The sequence below is a fragment of the Monodon monoceros genome, unplaced genomic scaffold (genome assembly GCF_005190385.1).
Source record: "Monodon monoceros isolate NGI ecotype Baffin Bay Population unplaced genomic scaffold, NGI_Narwhal_1 Super_Scaffold_5, whole genome shotgun sequence".
Lineage (NCBI taxonomy): Eukaryota > Metazoa > Chordata > Mammalia > Artiodactyla > Monodontidae > Monodon > Monodon monoceros.
Genome location: NW_021703782.1, coordinates 84,954,229 through 84,973,848, shown reverse-complemented (window position 1 = coordinate 84,973,848; position 19,620 = coordinate 84,954,229). Strand labels below are relative to the sequence as shown.

At 34.8% G+C, this 19,620-nt stretch overlaps 1 protein-coding gene across 1 annotated transcript in view; it reads right to left on the bottom strand.

Moving 5' to 3' along the window:
* Positions 1-358: 358 nt before the first annotated feature.
* The window catches only part of SMC2 (structural maintenance of chromosomes 2), a 50,574-nt gene continuing 31,312 nt past the window's right edge, over positions 359-19,620 (bottom strand). Inside the window, exons 17-24 of the mRNA XM_029203792.1 lie at positions 17,983-18,176; positions 16,809-16,952; positions 13,422-13,616; positions 11,329-11,529; positions 8,879-8,995; positions 5,591-5,751; positions 2,379-2,526; positions 359-1,485 (exon numbers count right to left, since the gene is read on the bottom strand). Of these exons, the coding sequence (XP_029059625.1) occupies positions 1,327-1,485; positions 2,379-2,526; positions 5,591-5,751; positions 8,879-8,995; positions 11,329-11,529; positions 13,422-13,616; positions 16,809-16,952; positions 17,983-18,176 (1,319 nt within the window). The 3' untranslated portion in view covers positions 359-1,326. The remainder of the gene's footprint in view (positions 1,486-2,378; positions 2,527-5,590; positions 5,752-8,878; positions 8,996-11,328; positions 11,530-13,421; positions 13,617-16,808; positions 16,953-17,982; positions 18,177-19,620) is intronic.

Below are 19,620 nucleotides of genomic sequence, written 5' to 3'. Positions count from 1 at the left end.
GTCTCCTTCTCCTCCCACAGTGGACAGAACTAATTCCATATTCAGTCTTTCCAATGTGCCCCCCAGTATCAGTTACCTGGGTGTTATCTGACATGCTCAGATATGATATGAGGATGAAGGATGAGAAGTATTAAACCCAGGCCAGGAAGTATGAGCATACATTAGGAAAAGGATACCACAAAGGAACTGAGACTCAAGTATTAAGAAATGTGGGGCCAAAATAACATACCCAAGGTCAGATTAGATCGTGTCAGAACTTTCAAGATTTGGAGTTCGGAACACATGGTTCTAGGGACATATTAAGAGAGACTAAGAACCATATATAGTATTCTTACAGTGTTTATTAGCGCCATCTTTTGAAATCTTAAAGGAAATTCATGGTTTTAAGCTGGAAAGCAGAGGACACTAAGAAATATAATAATCATCAAATTTTGAGTCCTTTTGGTAGAACAGATGGATCTATTTATTTATATATATTGGCTCCTATATTCTCACTCACCAAGATTGTTATTTATTGGATTATGAAAAGGCTGACAAAAATCTTTGAAAATATTAGGAGACTTCAGATAAACTTGCAACAGAGAGCAGCATGCAACATACCTCTCTCCCAAGCTTTTATTAAAATACTCATAAAGGTTTTTAAAAAGACAAGACTGCACAGACCAATTACTAAGCATACAGAAACATGATATTCAGACATCATTAGAATGACAGAAATCTTTTAAGATCTGCTTCCCATCTGAGTCTAAATCAAGGATCTGGCATTGTCCTCAAGGAACTAACCACAAATAACACAGTGCATGCCTAATAGCTTTCTTTGTGTTCCCTTTGTTGGTCCAGCTACTTGCTTTATAATTCTTCCTTACCTGAATGACATTATTAGCAATAGAAAACACACAAATATTACCGTAGGAATTAGCTAATTATTAAAAGCTGATTATCAGCTATATTTATCCTATAATTTAATTTCATCTGTTTCTTTGTAGTTTTGCTTTTACATACAAAATATGTATCTCTGGCTCCCTAATATATAAAAGACTCTCTGGCTCCCTAATATATAAAAGACTTGTGTAAGAAAAAATATTTGATGACATACATAAAATCACAATCACAGTAATTGGACCACAGTTTACACTAATTCAGAACAGAGGAATTTATGCTCATTTATAAGTGATTATATAAAGGAAGAGAAAATGGGTTAGGTAACAAAATGATTAAATTTTTTATATGAAAAAATTACATGAATCCCAAGTTCTTAAAAAGTTCATGTTTAAAAAATAAGTCAAGGTGAAAGAATAAACTTGTACTTTTAACTTCCGTATGTGATCATTTGGGTCCTTTTGCCTTGGATTTGGTTTCCTTTGGAACTTTTCCATTTTGACACTGAGTAAATCTGGCTACTGTAGAAACACCATCCACAAACTTGGTTTTGAAAAGGACGTTTGCATTGTTGAACATACCTTCCTTTAGGGACACCACAATGAACTTAAGGGAGAAAGAAAAACAGCATAAAAAGTACTTTTTGCAGTATCCTTGAAGAAGTTCACTCTTTTTATACTGAGGTTAAGAATCATTTGGAGATACTTTGTTATTGCTTTAAATGCTTGGCTCCATGCATATGCACATCCTCAAATGCAAGTAACAAATAGTTATTATTAGGCACCTCAATGAATTCTTTCCATACGCAGTTTTAGGAGTCTCTTAATTTTACTTTGAGTACTTCATTACCCAAGTTACTATCTTCTGCTGGTTGGCTGCTTGTTGCTATCTTCTCCAGTTAGTATCACTGTCTTGTTGCTAGCTCTAAATGCCACTGTTAGCTGCTAAAAAAACTGCCACAATAAATACACAGTCTATGATAACTATGGTAAGTGAAGCCCCCCAGAATTGTTCAATGCATTATCTATACAATCATATTTAGTAGCCTTAGTTCCTGTAGCAACAGTTCAATAAAAACAAACTGTTTTTAGCTTCAAGGGTTTTTTAAATCACTTTCTAGGAGGAATGAAGAGTACCCCATCAAGTGCCACATGATTTTATGATATATTTTTCAGGTGTATCCTTGAAACAGTCTTGTTTTGATTGTGTATCTTCTGGCAGCTAGCTAGAGAAAATAATTACCCTAAAAAATTCCAAATTACAAAAAAATTAGATTCTCCCTCATGTTACAACCTATAATTTATAATTCCAGGCTCTTTTCTTTAATAAGAGACAAAACCCTCTTTCCTTCTATACCCATCTGAATAGAAATATATTTAAAGAGATACATAACACCTTAGTATTCCTCAATCCTGAATATCTTATTTATACTGACCATTACTAAAAAGTAGTTTTAGAAAACAAACTAGAACTATTCTGAGACTTTTTTTGGTTCTTACCTGAGAATGTGTGAAATGAGTACGTAGCATCTGTCCAATATTCTGAGTATGAGAAAGATCCAAGGCTGCATCTACCTCATCCAGGATGTAAATTGGGGCAGGTTTGAAGAGGAGCATGGACAGTATTAATGACAAAGCCACTAAAGACCTAAGAAAAGAAGGCCGAAAGAAAAGCTGTCAGAACTTGATTTTACCACTTTTTACCAAAGCACTGAAGCAAATCTGCTGTCCTGTTACTATTATGAATAGTGCCAGTTTAGCTGAAAGATAGTTATAGAAAAAAGAATCTTAAGTTTCAAACTTGAAAACTTTTGTTTCATTAAAATGTTTTTTACTTTAGGTTTCCATTTTTCCCTCTCTTCAACAAGTTTTATTTTGAATAAAACAGGTATATGTTCTTCTTTCCTGTCAGATAATTAGGATGTTATATTTGGCACCTAACCTTAAGAAAAGATCATATTAGTGTTAATAGTTTTCTCTTTCTCTCCCTAAAACTCTTTTTCAGTTCTTTTCTATATCCCCTTTAACTACAGCTGTTTTTGTTCTAGTCTGGAATGAAGAAATATAACAATTCTTATATTTTTCTTAAATATTTCATTAAAAAGCCTTGTTTATTATAATACAAATGTTTAGAATTATTTAAAAATAGTATTAAAATTACAGTAACATCTGTAGCACACTTAATTCTGTAACTTCAAATATCTCCTGACATGCAGCACTGGAGTAAATAGTCTAATGCTTACTGTATTCCAATAGGGTATTTATTAAGAAACATGTAAGTGGGGAAAAAAAATTGTGTGTGTAAGTAGAGGGGGGTCTAGGAAGGTGAAACCAAAATTTCTAGCAAAGGAAATGAATGAAACAGTACAATAAAAACCAAACAAGTTGATCTTTACTGCTATAGAGGGTAGCGAGGGTAGCTGAGGTCACTCAAGAAACCTAAAATTACTTTTCAGTGTCTCTGTACCAAATATTTAAGGCACTGAGCTTAAAAACAACTCATCAACACTTAAACTACTATGCTGGATTATGGTATATCTGAAAATTAAGTTTATATCATCTAAATTATGGAAATAATTTTTAGGTTCCAGTAAGAAAATAAGCATACATTCTCTATTTTCCTCAAAAAATTTTCTAGAACTTTGGCAAAAACAATTAAAGATGCTGTGATCTAAACTGTGGAATTCAACTTTGATTGACAGGCAGCAGAAGCTGTCTTTTTTGACTTAAAATATTTTGGAATTTTATCAATAATGAAAAATAAAGAGTGGACTTCTATTCATAAAAATGACAGAAGATTTCATAAAAGAAATTAACAGGTCTTAGTATTTTCTACATACATAAGAGAAGAGTTACAAGATGGCATAGAGCACATGAGAACAATTCAAGAACTGTGGACTGTACATCCTGTAGGGGAAAAAATACAAAATTAATAAACATCTTCAATTATATTGATATTCACAATTTTCTCTCAGGAGGTTTTAATTATTTGGCTCTCTGCAGTTAAGAAGTTAGGCCAAATGACCTTCTAAGTTTCTCTCGATATACTGATTGTCTGAATCACTGTGTAACACAAGGCTGGGAGAAACTTCCCTGAAGCCCAGAACATGCTATTTCCAGTACTCTTCTTTCATTTATGTAGATCCAAGTTTCCATTTGGTATCATTTTCCTTTCACCAGAGAACTTCCTTTAACTTGTACAGTTCTGCTGGAATCAAATTCTTCCACCTTTTGTTTTTCTGAAAAAATATATTGCCTTCAATATGAAGAATATTTCTACTAGATACAGAATTCTAGGTTGACACATTTTTCTTTTAGCACTTTATAGATGCTGTTCCAGACTTCTGGCTTGCATAGTTTTTGTTTTGTTTTTTTTAACATCTTTATTGGAGTATAATTGCTCTACAATGGTGTGTTAGTTTCTGCTTTATAATGGCTTGCATAGTTTTTAACAAGAAGTCTAAAGTCATTCCTCTTTGTTCCTTGGCACTTAATATGCCTTTTTACCTCTGACTGCTTTTAAGATTTTTCTCCTAATCACTGGTTTTCAGCAACTTTATATGACATGCCTTGCTGTGTTACTGTATGTGCAGGAAGCGAGTGTATGCGTTTATCTTACCTGGGGTTCACAGAAATCAAGTATGTGGGTTTATAGAAGTCATCAAATCTGGAAAACCTGGGTCCATTATTTTTTTTGTTTTTTTCTGTTTTACCTCTTCCTCTCCCTTTGAAACTCCAATTACATGTATGTTAGATCTCTCAATATTGTCCCACGGGTCACTGAAGCTCTTTTTGTTTTTACAGTTTCGTGTTTCTAAGCTTGACTTGAATAGATTCTATTGATATGTCTTCAAATTGAGTCATCTTTCTTTTATTCTGTCGAATCTGTTGTTAATCTTATGCAGTAAACTTTTCCTTTCAGGTATATTTTTTATCTCTAGCAGTTCCACTGGATTCTTCGTTGATAGCTTCCATGTCTCTCATCACATTCTTCTTTTCTTGTAAATAACCTCCTTGTCTGCTAGTTTCATCACCTGTCATTTCTGGGTCTGTTTTTCCTCTAGGTTATGAATCATATTTTCTCAATTTCTGTCTAGAATATTTTCTCAATTTCTGTCTAGTAATTTTTATTAGATGCTGAACACTGTGATTATGTTGTTTACAGTCTCAACGTTGTTGTCTGTCTTTAAAGCATGTTGGGCCTGCAATGAACCTTTGCTAAGGGGTGTCTAAAATAGCCTTCACTTAAGGGGTAGTGCAAATGTAATGCTAATGTGTAGTAGCTCTCTGGGGCTTCCCCAAATTCTAATCTGTTTCCTTCATTTAGTAAGACTACTGGGCTTTGTGTGGGTTTCCCTCCCTGCATCTGCAGTCAAAAAATTGCTCCTAGGGAGAAAGCTAGGGTAAACAGTGGACTACAGCATTTTTGTTTCATTTCTCTCAGGTATCTCCTGGGTTATCCATTTTCCAATGTCTGAAAGTAATTGTTCCTCATGTATTTTGTCTAGTTTTCTAGTTGCTAATCCTTATTTCTACTTTGTTGCCTACTATGTTAATCAAATGTCCTAACTAAAATTTGTAGTCTCACATATTAGGCTCCTTAAATTCTACATGCAAAGATAGCAAAGCAAATCTGAAATAAAACTGGGAGGCAATGAGATGTTGGACTATAATAAAGTAAGAGGATTATTGCAAAGGGATTACTCACTCACCTCTGACCACCACTAAGTTCAGTAAGGTTTTCTTTCCAAGTATTTCCTAAGGCAACCTTAAACTCCAGACCATCCAATACATTTTGCCCTTCTGGTGGTGCAAGCATAGCATTAGCACCGGGTAAAAGAGTGGAAAAAATAGATCCAAAATCCTTGTTCACCTGGATAAAAAAATGATATTAAAATATCAGAGAAGGTTTTCCAAGAAGAATCAAATGATGTGTATATATGCAAACCAGCAGAAGCATTCTGTTGTCTGTTACCCTAGCTCTGAGGTTGGCAAGTTATGGTCCATGTGACAAATCTGGCCATGCCCGTTCATTTATGTATTGTCTATGGCTACCAGCAATATAGTCTAGTGGTTGCAACACAGACTACATGGCTCTGAAATACTTATCTGTCCCTTCACAGAAAGAGTTTACTGAGCTTTGCTCTAACTTCCAGGGGAAACTAGAGGCTATACCTCTAACTCTACCATGAAGTTTTGATACAACAAAAGGCCATGGTTGCCGGAATCCTCAGAGACACACAATTGGATAATATAGGAGATTGAATTTTCAGCTGGAGAAGAAAAACAAAAACTCTTTTTGGCATAAAGTGTTCTCTTAAAAAATTTGTTTTCTCTTGACTGGTATGGTAAGGCCTGTGGTTATCAGCTAACTTTAAGAAGCCTAAGATCAGGGTGAAGTCTAGGAGAAAAAGAGGCATGAAATCAAACCAGATCTGTTAAAGGTGTTCAGTGGTTCTTTTCTATGCTTCTTCTCAAAGCCAAAGAAGTTAAGGTATCAAGGGAAAGGAACAGGATTGAGCCCCAAAAGAAAAAGGCTAAAGAAGCTATTTGGCCTATTCCCATAAAGGCTGAGCAGAAGATTACACAGAGATTTAGGACCAATATTCTAGACTGTAACTGAGTAATTTTTGTGCATACACACTTGATCAATGCCTTGAGAATTCAGCCATCTGTCTTCAAAGACATGACTAATAATCTTAGAGAGTTCAGCAGACAAAATTGAGAATGTATACATGCATGCACACATGTACACACACACGAGGATTTGACGTCCATGTTCTCTAGGGAAATCTCCACCTTCAAGTACAAAATTCAAGTGCAAATACACTTTTTATGAATATTTGTAGTAACAAGGAAATCTCCTAGACATAAACAGTCTCCTAAATATAAATTTACTAAGGAACACATATCTTAAGAACAACTGTACACATGCTAATATCCTACACAGAGAAAGTAGATTCTAGTTTTATCTGGGATAGATTTCCAGAGCTAGGCAAGGTTCATCACAATGAGGAGAGGACTGCTGTCTTTTCTAGGAGAATGACAGAAGATAGCATTGTATTTATAAACACCCTTTTCTTTTAAAAATTTTTTTGACCAGGCAGGAGAGAGGCAGCTCAAAACTAAGACTACTAAATGCTACTAAATCCCAAAGATGACCATGGATCCTGGATCCCATGTGGAAATTCCTCCAAAAGGGAAAAGACAAACTTTCAGTTAGTGGGTAGAGAAGAATACAGATAGGAAATAAACTGAATTTTGAAATTCCAATAAGGCTAAGAAGGAAACAAAAAAGCAAAAAACACAACCAGTGCCTAAAATACTCTGGCTTTGTCAATCAACTATACTTGAAGCCATAAGGAAATAATGTAATGCTGATAATAATAGTACCTACTTCATTAGGTTACTTTGAGAATTAAGTGGGAAAATTAATAGGAGAATAGTGCCTGACATATATCATAAGCACTCAATAAATTTACTTGCTTTGGGAGAACTTTAGAGACTGGGGAAAAATCAGTTTAAAAGATAAATTTGTACTCACACTAAATCCAGGAACCGTGGGGAAAACAAAAGACAGAATCTCTCAGATCTAGCGTTAAATCCACATATTGTGCAAGAATAATGGGGCCAACTTTCTGCAAGCATTTTTAAAAAGACAAATACTACAGGGAGACTGAACACTGAAAATAAGTTGTAGAGCAGGAAAAACAACGCAATTGAAAGACACAATTGTTCTGCCATTACCAAAAATAAAGTTCCTGAAGAATTAAAAAGAGAAAAAGAGGTAAGGTGCCAGTTAAATCCCCGAGGCCCAGGCCTGTTAAAGTACCAAACAGCATAGTAACTATGGAATCTTTTGAGGAGGAGTCTTTTTCTATGGTAGGTATAGGAAAACTTCACAGAAGAGGCTAGGGAATTATCCTAAAGGAGATAAATCTATGCAGCCAGGGAAGTAGAAATAATAGTAAAGAACCCTGAAATCTGCCAAAGTTGTCATAAAACGAAACAAAAATGGTAATTGGGATTCTGTTGCATATGAATCCTGGAAATGAATACTGAACTTCCTTGTTTATTACCCAGTTCTACTTCTTAAAAAGCAACAAAAGGCAATTTTAACTTTAGTTCTAATTAGGAAAAGAGAATTCCATTTTTTCTACCTTTTGATTGTTATGATATTAGGCTATTTCACCTTTCTAAGCTTGTTTCCTCATTTGTAAAATAGAGATAATAATTATCAAAGTTATAGAATTAAGATAATTCATGTAAAATGACAGAACTGCTCTTAACTATAATTATATAAAATTAATATTACTTTATAATTATGTAATTATTAATCTAACATGTATAAAAATCCTTTGCTAAAAATCTAAGAATGCCTAATACTTATGAATTCTGAAATGCAATTAATTTATAAGTGGTAAGGAATACACAATCTTGCTATAGAAACATTCTTAGAACTAATATTTGACCTCTATGAGTCTGGGCAAGAGAAACTGAAGAGCTAAGAACTGAAGGAGTCCTTTGGAGAGGTTTTCCAACAGTTAGAGAGAGCTTCCCCAATGTGAAACAGATAATGCTTCCAGTTTTAAGCAGAGGATGCGTGGGACTATAGCAGATATTTGGAAGAAACCTTAGATACTGTCCAACATTAGAACCTACGATCTCATAAGAAGAGGTAAACAGTAACCCAGACCCGGCAAACGATGTAAGAAGGAAACATGTAGAAATCTAGAAAATTAGAAATTTAATATAGCTTAGGAACCAGAGAAGTAGACTATGAGAGCATGATGGAATGACACAACTTGTCTTTGCAAATCAGTAGTAAAGTCCAAAAGGACAAAATGCTTTAAAAAGCCTACAAGATTTTAATTAAGGTCTGAGCTGTGCCTCAAACAAAAATTAGCTATTTCAAATTCATCTTAGAGTACAACCCTATTAACTTTATCTTTCATCCTTTCCTCATACAGAATAAATTATACAATTTTTGGTTCAAATACCTTTTGCCAAGCAATATTTAGGGCTTGGTTTTTCTTCTGGTCAAGGTCTTCTATAGTTGCAAGGATTTTGGATTTGTCATTTTCTACAATTCTCTTCTTCTTCATCAAGTCATTATACTAGTAAGATAATAAAAGGCATACTTAATTGGGAAAACACAAAATTTTCTTTATATTCTAGAATTCAGTCAAGAATAAAGAGATTTCAATTTTCTTATATGCAATATATACAACTCCTATTTACCAAAAAGATATACTACATTGAATTATAATGTAAGCCAAATTAAGGAAAGTAAATATATCATCTATATGTAAAATTCAATTACTATAACAGAATTTATAGGACAAGCTGTTGAAATATTTTGACTCCACTAGTATTCCCTTATCTTCCTAGCAGCCAAGGCAAAAGGGAAAATTTGTCATATGTAAACTCAAAAGTAGCCCTGCATGCTTAAGAAGCAAGGTCAGTCTTAGCAGTGACACAAATAAAATTTTAATTCTTCACCATGGTGTATAAAGTCCTACATAAATTGGATCTTATTTATCTCTGAATTTCTGGCATCACACTCCTCCCCAGGCTCCAGCCATATGGTCACTTTTTTTCAGTTTCGTGAACATAATAAGCTCACTGTAGCCTTATGGACCCTGCATTGTTCTTCCTCTATTTCTGACATAACAGGTGCCTCAAGTTTCCACTCAAACATCACATCTTCAAAGTAGCCTTCCCTAGTTAATGTAGAAATTTACTGAAAAAAATTCTGAGGGAGGCAACAGAGGAAGAATAAACCATGAGCAGCAGCAGAACTTTCTAAAAATCCTTTTAACTTATTTCTCCTCAAAGCCTCACATTTCAAGGAGCTTCAAATTCTCCCTGAAAAACTCCAGCCAGTCTTGCTAGTTTCCTTGCCATCCCTCTCCTTTGTGGAGAGGAGGTTTTAGGAGCGTGGCCATATTTTTATCCTATTCCTTGCTAATTCCATATAGTTTCTTATATGTGGTGACACAAAATATAACAACAAAAGGCCAGCTGCTGATCAACAATAGAGCCTTCCTCTCTGGTAAGGAGATGGGAGTTGGTAAATTCTTTTTAAAAAAATATTAGCCCCAGTTATCATTATCTAATGAAGCAAACAAGTAAAAGTAAACAAGTTTCATGATGTTAAGCAGCTCAAATTCAGACAAAATATTTCCTTTCCAAAAAGATGCCATATATTGCAAAGGTTTAATGGAGAAATGTAAACCAGCAGGATCATTTTATAGAGATCACAGCAGGTGCATTATTAGACTGTTCAGCATCTAACATAGATTCTCTGTAGACACTAATGTCAATAACAGTTTACAAAAACCTGTTACCAAAAAATTTGTTAAAAGTCATTGAGCTCGTAAGTATTTCCATTTTTAAAGAGCTCTCATTAACTCTGCTATACAAATTCAATCAGAATTTTACAGAATTAAAGAAGGTATAATATAAAATTACTCAGATTGCTATTTCCTATGGAGCCATCAAGAATAGGAACTGCTTTCTCCTTTGGGTTTTTCTAGGGACATGCAGACTATAAAAGGTAGGGGAGATGGATAACGTTATCAAGTAACTGAGAGCATTAAAACAGAGAAGACACTGCTGCATTTACAGATTAGTAAAACAGTGTTTATGTATACAACAATCTTAGCCATTTACTTATGTGATGGCTCCAGCATATACTGGAGTCAAAGGAAGACAGGACTTATGGAGTGGCTGACCGTGAGGAGGCAGACAGGACACAGGTGTCCCCCACTTTTCAGAAGTTTGCTTTACACCACTACTTTTACAAGAAAAGGTAAAAAGCACAAATAGTGTTCAGCATGTGTTTTGCAGTGAGCCCTTAGAGAAGCAGCACACACCCCGAGCAGGGAGAGTGGCACCATCAAGCTCCTCACAGGGAACAACACTAAGCATCTCAGCATTAAGCCGCCAGAGCTTTGAACTGTGTCGATGAGCATCTGTGCTTTATCTCAGTTTATTTTATGCATCTGTTAGCAAGATGTGCCCTAAGGTAATTGCTTCTTTGCTTTATATCATTTCACAGGAATAGTTTCACAGGATTGGTGCTACTTTTGGACAGTGGGGGAAACCTGTACTCTATTTTTCAAAATCTTTCAAAAAGGCAAGTGAAAGAAATGATAGAAATGTGAAGAGCTAACATGATCAAAAATGTTGTTTTTATTTACACCAAAAATAAGAAAGGAGTTGGAAAAGTCATTCAAGGTAAAACAGAATATATAACTGATGATGCAAAAAGAATGAAATAAGAAAAGAAATAACTGGAAAGGGAGAAAGGGAAAATGCAAAGAAAACAAGTTATCAAAAGCATCAAGTAAAAGATTGACTCTAATAATCGCCTCAGGGGTCATATGAAGCCATCAATGCTACTCATATTCTGAAGTGGCCAAATAGTCATAGCAAAGTGACTTACCCGCTCTTCAGCTTCTGTCAGTACATTCATAGCTCTCATATTGACATTTCTTCCTAGTTTCTCCTTCATTTCTTGCAACTTCTGAAGTCTCTGACCAGCTTCTTTTGGGTTGTTAGTTTTGAAATCATAGGTGCTATTGGGTTGCCCAAAGAGGTGTTTCTCTGCATTAATCCAGTCATAATCTTTCAACATTTTGGACACCTAGCCACATGTGATAATGATAATAGAATGATATCATTGCCTACAAACCTTTATTTAAAAATTAGTTTCTTAAATATTTACTAATTTTAAACCAGACATTTTGGAAAAAAATCCCACAACGACACATTTGGAAAAAATGGGATTCACTGTTGGCAGTGGACCTATAATAAGTATGAATATTTTTACCTGGAGGATAGGTAAGAAACTTGAGACTATATAGAAAAAGATTTTCCTATTACTCAAGCATGAGAGTAAGAGCCAACTCAAGAGAAATAGTTACAAAGTGTGTGTGTGTGTGTGTGTGTGTGTATGCACACACATATATAGAACATCTCCATTATAATGAAATATAAGTCAGATGAGGCTCCAGATTTTACCAAATTCAATCTATTGCTTCAAAAAAACAACTTGTGAAAGTTAAAAGTCTTATAAGAATACTTAAGTCACAGATTTGGTAAAATCATGGAAGCCTAATCCTGAGTGATATCTAATAATTCTTCTAGAAATTATAATCTAAGTAAAAAACTGTCCTAAATATTGACTCTATCCCCTTGCCACCCTCTTTTGACAAGGCACAGTAAAATACTTCTTCATATAATATAACCAATTAAAGTTTTTTAATTATAGTGCTTAAGGAAGACTTTCTTCTACTAGAATTGTTCAAGGTTGGTTCTGACTGGTAGAATCTAATCCTCTTCAATCATCCTTATTAGTTCCATAGGTACAGTCTCACCACTAGAATCCAAAGTAAAATAATCATTTCTTTCCTGCTGATCTGTAAGCTCTATGAACACATTCTGTGTTCATTCTTATATCTTTAGTGCCTGGCATAGTATGCAATAAATATTTGACAAACTATGTATTTCAAAGAATCCTTGACTTTTTAGCAGTTCCACTTACAAGTCCTTCTTTCTACCCCCTTCCCTAACTGTAAATAAAATCCCCTAGCAATCACCAATACTAGCATTTTCAATTATAAAAAAACCATTAACAGTAATATTAGCATTGGTAATAATTCAGTGAATCCACTAATAGGAGGGTACTAGGAAAGCAATACTAATAAAATACTAGGATATTATGACGTGGCCATAAAAAAGTGTTTTTTAAACCAAGTAATGAACCTGAACAGAGACTCATGGCTCTTTCAGAGAGGGTGGAAAACTGTTTTTTATGTTAAATCTCTTGTATTTTTATGATGTTAAAAAGATTTAAAAGGCACCAAACTGTTACACACCAGTAAGAAAACATGCTGAGTGAATTACTAAGACCATATAAATGCAATCTCTTAACCAAACAACGAATTTCTACAAAACCATGTGTTTTCTCTAAAGTACTTAAGGCACTGTGACACATGAAAGAAAGAAACTTCAAGAGTAACCAAAAAACTGTGGGATAACTTCAAAAAGATAACTGCTTGGCCAAACATCAGATTTCAAATGAGGCTGCTAAAACTGACTATAACCGATCCTCATAAGGACATCCAGAAACCATTTAAGACGTTATTTTAGAAGTTGCCTGTGTATGTTTCTCTGTGAGCTCCCTAAATTCAACTTGCAATAAGGTAAAGAATACATATTATTACTACTAACACATTAATAACTAGTTCTATGAGCAGCTGGGGATAAAAACCAGTCATTTCCATAGGAGACCACTCAATATTTGGTTAAAAACATCTTGGAGATGGAATAAACTCCTGAAATTAAATTTAAAAATAAAACATTTTTGCCTCTTGGTGATTACTGAGGAGCAGTTAACATAGTTGTAAGCCTCAAAGTTATGTTACACAGTAGTTCTGCCATTTATAGTAAGGTCTTCATTGAGCAGTTTACCAGACTATTTCAACACAGAGGCAAAAATTTGATCAAGGGTAAAAACGAACAACACAAACGTGCCTTTGCAGCAGCATCTTCAGCTTCCCGTTTATGTTTGCTGATGTTGTGGTCCAGTTCCTTAATTTTAAGCTGAGATTCATTGTTTTGCTCCTTATGTTTTGCTACTTCTGCATATTTAGCTTTAACTATGCTGTCTTGGGCTGTTATCACTTCTTTTTGCTTGGTCACCTCTTCTTGAGCTTTATTTACTAACTCCTGAAACAGATCATTAGAAGACAACATATAGCAAGGTAAGGTGGAGACATTTTTAGTTTACTGAAAGATCATCTAACAGACTTCTGGGCAAGATGGCAATGTGATTACAGACAGGTAGTCATCTAACCCTCTACATTTTATATCCCCATTAAAATGACTAATGAATTTACAGATAAGTGAAAACTTGTATTACCATTAGAAAAAAAAAAAAAGGTTGGGATGTACTGTTCCTGCTGAAAGCAACAATGTTTCTGCAAGAGACAGTGTAACTGGGATCACCTTGGGGAGGAGGGACTACTGGAATCTGACCTGTGAGGTCTCTCAAAAAAGTGGCATTTTGGGGAGTTTACAAGATAATATGACAGACTCCCAAATGACATTTATTAGGAGGGGCAAAGAACAGGGGTGGAAGCAGGTAAGCTGGCATTTGTTCCTTTCCCTTCTATAGAAGTAAGCCATAGGGACTTTACCAGTGGCAGTAGAAAGTCAGTGTTTGGTTCTAGCAGAGGGATCAAAACGGAGATATGGAAGAGGAAGAGAAACTTTTTTGAAGAAATGGATCTGTGGCACAAAGAAAAACTTCTTGCTTTGACTTTTACTATCCCCTACCTCCTGAGGTTGAAGTTATTCAACCTCCAAAGTGATAATTACAGCTGGGATTTAGTCTATCAACTCTCACCTCCTCCCCCTCAAACCTCTTTGCTAGATCTTAAAAGTCCTTCTGGTAAAAAGATATGGTCACAGACTCACACAAATGTCTGAAAACAAAAAAACCTAGCTCAACTCAGATTTAGGTAGAGGGAAAACAGATAAGTAGAACAACCTGCTAAAAGACTGAGGAAGAATAGATCTCTGTAAGTGATGAAAAGCACCAGTAAAAATTTAGGAATTTTTTAGGCATGCTCATTAGAAAACAAGATCATTTTGAGCAGTAAACAATATTTGACATTATGGTTAGGTTATGAATGTGCCATAAATGCTTTAATTTCCTTATAATGTTTTATAATGTTTAATTTGTCTCACTTAAGGTCCTTTGCAGGAGGAAGATAAATCACAGCATTCAGCTAAAAAACCCAAAACAAAAACCCATGACAAAATCGTGTTTATGAAGAAGATTCCCTCATGCCTAGAGGTTGAAGATTGCATCACAGGTATGACTGTTTCAATCTTTACAATGGTAAGAAAAAAACAAGGAAATCTATCACTTAAGATTGAGCAAAAATGTTTGAACCTAATTAGTTAGTAGGCAATTTCTCTTCTTAGCTCGCTGAGAGTGTCCTTAGTTACTATTATCAGCAAATGGAAACAATTTAGAATGTAAAGCCTGAAAAAACAACCTTTACAAACTAAGTGATCCACTTTATAGTTTTCCATAAAGAGAAATGGATGCCCTCTTTACAGAAATATGTACATGTTTGGATTTTATCTTTATTTAGATTAAGGAAGAAGTGGCTTATTTTACTTCCACATTTCTCTTTAGAAACATGACATCTAATTTTTTAAAATTCCACATGATGTCCATGAAAGATGGTAGAAAATATGGAGGAATGAGATGAAAAATGAGATTAAAAGACAAGTCAGAAGGCAGAAAAGAAACTGTAGAAAATGTAATCAGCAACACAAAACACAAAGCTGAAAAGCATTTCTACACATTTCTATCCCTTATCTTCAAAAAGAGTAAAGAATTGTTATTCTGCTATTGGTTTGATAAATAATGTGTTAAAAAAAAAAAACCTGAATTTAACCACAAACAGAATGAAGAGGAAGGAACTACTTTCTAAAACACTGCACGCTACAATTAAAACAATCATTTCAAGGGAAAAACCACAGAAAATGTAAAAGCTGATGACAAAAGGCAAAAACACACTTTACTATAATGTAGGTAAAATGGATGGAACTCCCCTGTTAAAAGCTGTTATATTTTAGTTAACATGAAGATCAATGATATATTACTTACAAAAACAGTATCTATATAGCCACACAGCAGAAAACTTAAAAATGAAAGTTATATTGAAAAAACAAAAGTGGGTACACTTTGTACAGCATAGTGACAATATTTAATAACACTACTGTATATTTGAAAGTTGCTAAGAGTACATCTTGAAGTTCTCGTCACAAGAAAAAAAATTCTGTAATTATGTATGGTTACTAGACTTATTGTGGTGATAGTTTCACAATGTATGCAAATATTGAATCATTACGTTGTACACAGGAAACTAATATAAATGTTATGCTAATTATATCTCAGTTTTAAAAAGTAGGAGTAGAAATAATATGAAATAAAACAGAATTCAAGTTCAGAATTTAAAAAAAGGGTTAAGAGGGTATCCAGTATTCATGAGGGACCATTTCTAATATTTGTAGATAATAGAAATGTCTTCATAACATTTGAAAGCCCCTCAGTCCCAAATCCACCCTTTACTTCCTGCTTCTGAGATGGGGACATTGCTCCCTTGCCAGGTGCAACAGTATGAAGCCTCATCAGTAAAGGATGCTATAGGGTCACTGTAGAAGGAAGGGGCTTTACTTCTTGGTCCAATGTGCTTTTCTCAAAGGCAAGCTTGTCATGTGCAGGGGCTAGCAGCTTTCATGGCTTCCCCTGGCATCCCAGCATGTCCGCAGGCTGGGCACCTCCCCATGGCACCCTGGAAAGCTATTTCCCAGCAAGTGCCCCTGTGTAGCACTTTCCTATGCATGATTTCCCCTAGTACTCCACCAAACTCCACCACCAGTGGGCCACAGTTATCTTCTACAAGTAGATGTGGTTCTCAGCCCTGCAGGTAAAATGGGGCTCCTTTCCAGATTTGTTCCTTCCAAGGGTGCACTGCCTCAGCCTTATGGGTAACGCTGTTCCCTGTATCTGCTGTCCGTATAGTCTTTAGAGTTTTCTTTATCTCTTAGCAATCAATGCTGCATCATTCCAAACTCCTGTTATAGTTAACAATTTTTATTTAAACTTTGCCTGGTCAAATTACTGTGTAGTTTTTGTCTTCTGAATAGACCTGGACCAAAACAACTAGTAATATTATTTCAGGTCTCTTTCTGGATTGGTACTCATAATTTTAACTCATCATGACAGGAGTGAAGAGACCATAAAGTCTCTAAAGACCTCTAAAGTCAAACATCTTCAAGCCACCATTTCAGAATTAGATTAACATTTGTAATTTCTCTAATATGGTTAGTAAATCTTACCTTATTTTTAGCCACCTCAGCTGCCATTACTGCAATCTGACCTTCATAGGATTTGATAGCTTCATTTACAGCTTCAAGCTGTTGTTCATTGGATGCATGCTCTCTCTTGAGCTCTTCTAGCTCCAGGGTGATAGCTTCAACTTCCTATAAGAAACACAGCATCTGGGCATTCAGCAGGTTATTAACTACTGAAAAATAAATACATGCATGTCAACAAAATTAGTAAGATTCTCAAGCAAGTAAGACCCATAGCTTAGTTAAAAAACTACCAAAACATGTAAGCTACTTCTAAAGAAGGGGAAAGGAAATTTATTTTTCTATATTAAAAAAAAAAGACAAATGTACATACAATTTTTAAGGGTTCAAGGAACTTTGTATAAACTATATCCTTTATCCTTTTATTCCTATAGGGATAAACAATATACAGTTCTACATAGCAGATAAATTAACAGAGGTAAAGCCTTTTTAAAACAATTATTCAGTGACAAAAATATTAGTTTCTTAATTTTCTTCTTTCCCATTATAGCCTTTAGTTCTTTAGAAAATACTGTGCAAGCTATGAAAGAATCATAAGGTGGGTTAAAAAAAACAAACAAAAACTATGAACAAAAGTCAGACTTAAGTGAAACTGTACAGAATAGTGATTGAGCACAGCCTCTGTAGACAGAAAAACGCAGGTCAAATTCCAGCCTTGGCACTATCCAAAAGATATAATCAGATATCACCAGTCTATGATCGAATAGCACGTTGTAAATATAACATGCCTGGTCATATATCATTCTTTCACAGTGTATGTATGTTCACAAAGATGATCAAACAGAAATGTCAACAGTGAATCTCTGATACGACACAGCTCTGCGTACATGATATGAGCTTTGGTCCACTCTTGAATGAAACATTTACCAAAAGGCAACTTTGCTCTTTCTCCAAAATTAGCAAGCCAATGCAACCCCTACTCAAAATTACATAACAGTTAATTCCAGGGTTTCAGAGTAACGCATATTTTAATTTGACTCATAAGATGTGTAATGTGTCTCCTAAAGAAGTACATCTCACTTTTGGATTTTGTGATAAATACCGATGAATAAGGCCAAGGCCAACCAACGGTGCTCTACCACCTTCAGTTCTATTCTGATGTTCAAAGATTAGTTCCATTTCAAAACAAAGTTATTACCTGTTGTTTTTCTTTCATTTTCTTGGTAGAAGCATCTGCTTTAGTTTTGGCACAATCTAGTTTTTTCTGTGCATCCTTCAGTTCTCTCTCTCTTTCAGCTTCTGCGTTTTTCATTTTATTCTCCAATACTTCATATTTTTCTTCTGCTTTTTTTTGAATTTCTTTGGTGTTTTTTAAGGTCCCCTCACTTTCCTCTGCATCATAAAGCAGGTAAATATGCCTATGTGAGGTCTTACAACAACTATTAACAGGTATAGATATTAATGGCTTACAAATTCAACTTTTAATAGAAGAAAAGGTATGGAAAGTTGGAGCCAAGAGTTTAAAAAAAATCAACTGTTCTAATCTTATTCTAGAAATGGTATATTGAAACACAGATCATGCCTAAGAGCCATACTTGAATTACCTAATGATCTGTAAAGAAATTATTTCCAATCACATGAAATTGAGTAACATAAACTTTACCTACAACTTAACTTATAAAAAGATCACAGACCATCTTTTTTGGGCTTCCCTGGTGGCGCAGTGGTTGGGAATCTGCCTGCTAATGCAGGGGACACGGGTTCGAGCCCTGGTCTGGGAAGATCCCACATGCCGCGGAGCAACTGGGCCTGTGAGACACAACTACTGAGCCTGCGCGTCTGGAGCCTGTGCTCCGCAAAAAGAGAGGCCGCGATACTGAGAGGCCTGCGCACCGTGATGAAGAGTGGCCCCCGCTTGCCACAAGTAGAGAAAGCCCTTGCACAGAAATGAAGACCCAACACAGCAAAAATAAATAAAATAAATAAACTCCTACCCCCAACATCTAAAAATATATATATATATATCACAGACCATCTTTTTATATGACTGTATGCTTCCTAACATCAGAACTGAGTGTGTAACTATGGTATTTTCTTTTTATTTTAGTTATAAGTAAGCTTACAATTTACTTCATAAGCAAGCTTACTTAGTGTTCCTTCCTCCTTTATTTTTATTAAAGGAATCTTTTATTAAAGTAGAGAAGCACTGTGAGAACATATCTAGGATGAAGCATAGGAAACATATAACCTCTAAATTTATAAATTTAAAAATAAAAAAGTAAGATAGAATGAGCATGTGATGGTCACAACTGACATACACTGTTAAGCATTAGGACCTAGGTACAAATATAACCCTAGAAGCCATGAATAGACAATTTCCTATACTACTTTTCACTGTAGAGATGTCATTCCAAGAAATCAAAAGAGAAATAAAAAAATACTTTGTCACAAATGAAAATGGAAATACAACATACCAAAACTTACATCACATGTAGCAAAATCAGTTCTAGCTATGAGTGAAGTTCATAGCAAAGTTCATAGCAATAAATGCCTACCTCAAGAAACAAGAAAAATCTCAAACAGCTTTACACCAAAAATCTGTTGTGTTTCTATACACTAAATAATCCCATTTACAGCTGCATCAAAAAGAAGAACAAACAAAGCCCAAAGTTAGTAGAAGGAAGAAAATAACAAAGATCAGTGTGGAAATAAATGAAATTGAGACTAAAAAGAAATAGAAAAAATAATGAAACTAAGAGCTGGTTCTTCAAAACTGCCAAACTTTTAGCTAGACCTAAGGAAAAAAAGAGACTCAAAAGTCAGAAATAAAAGATGA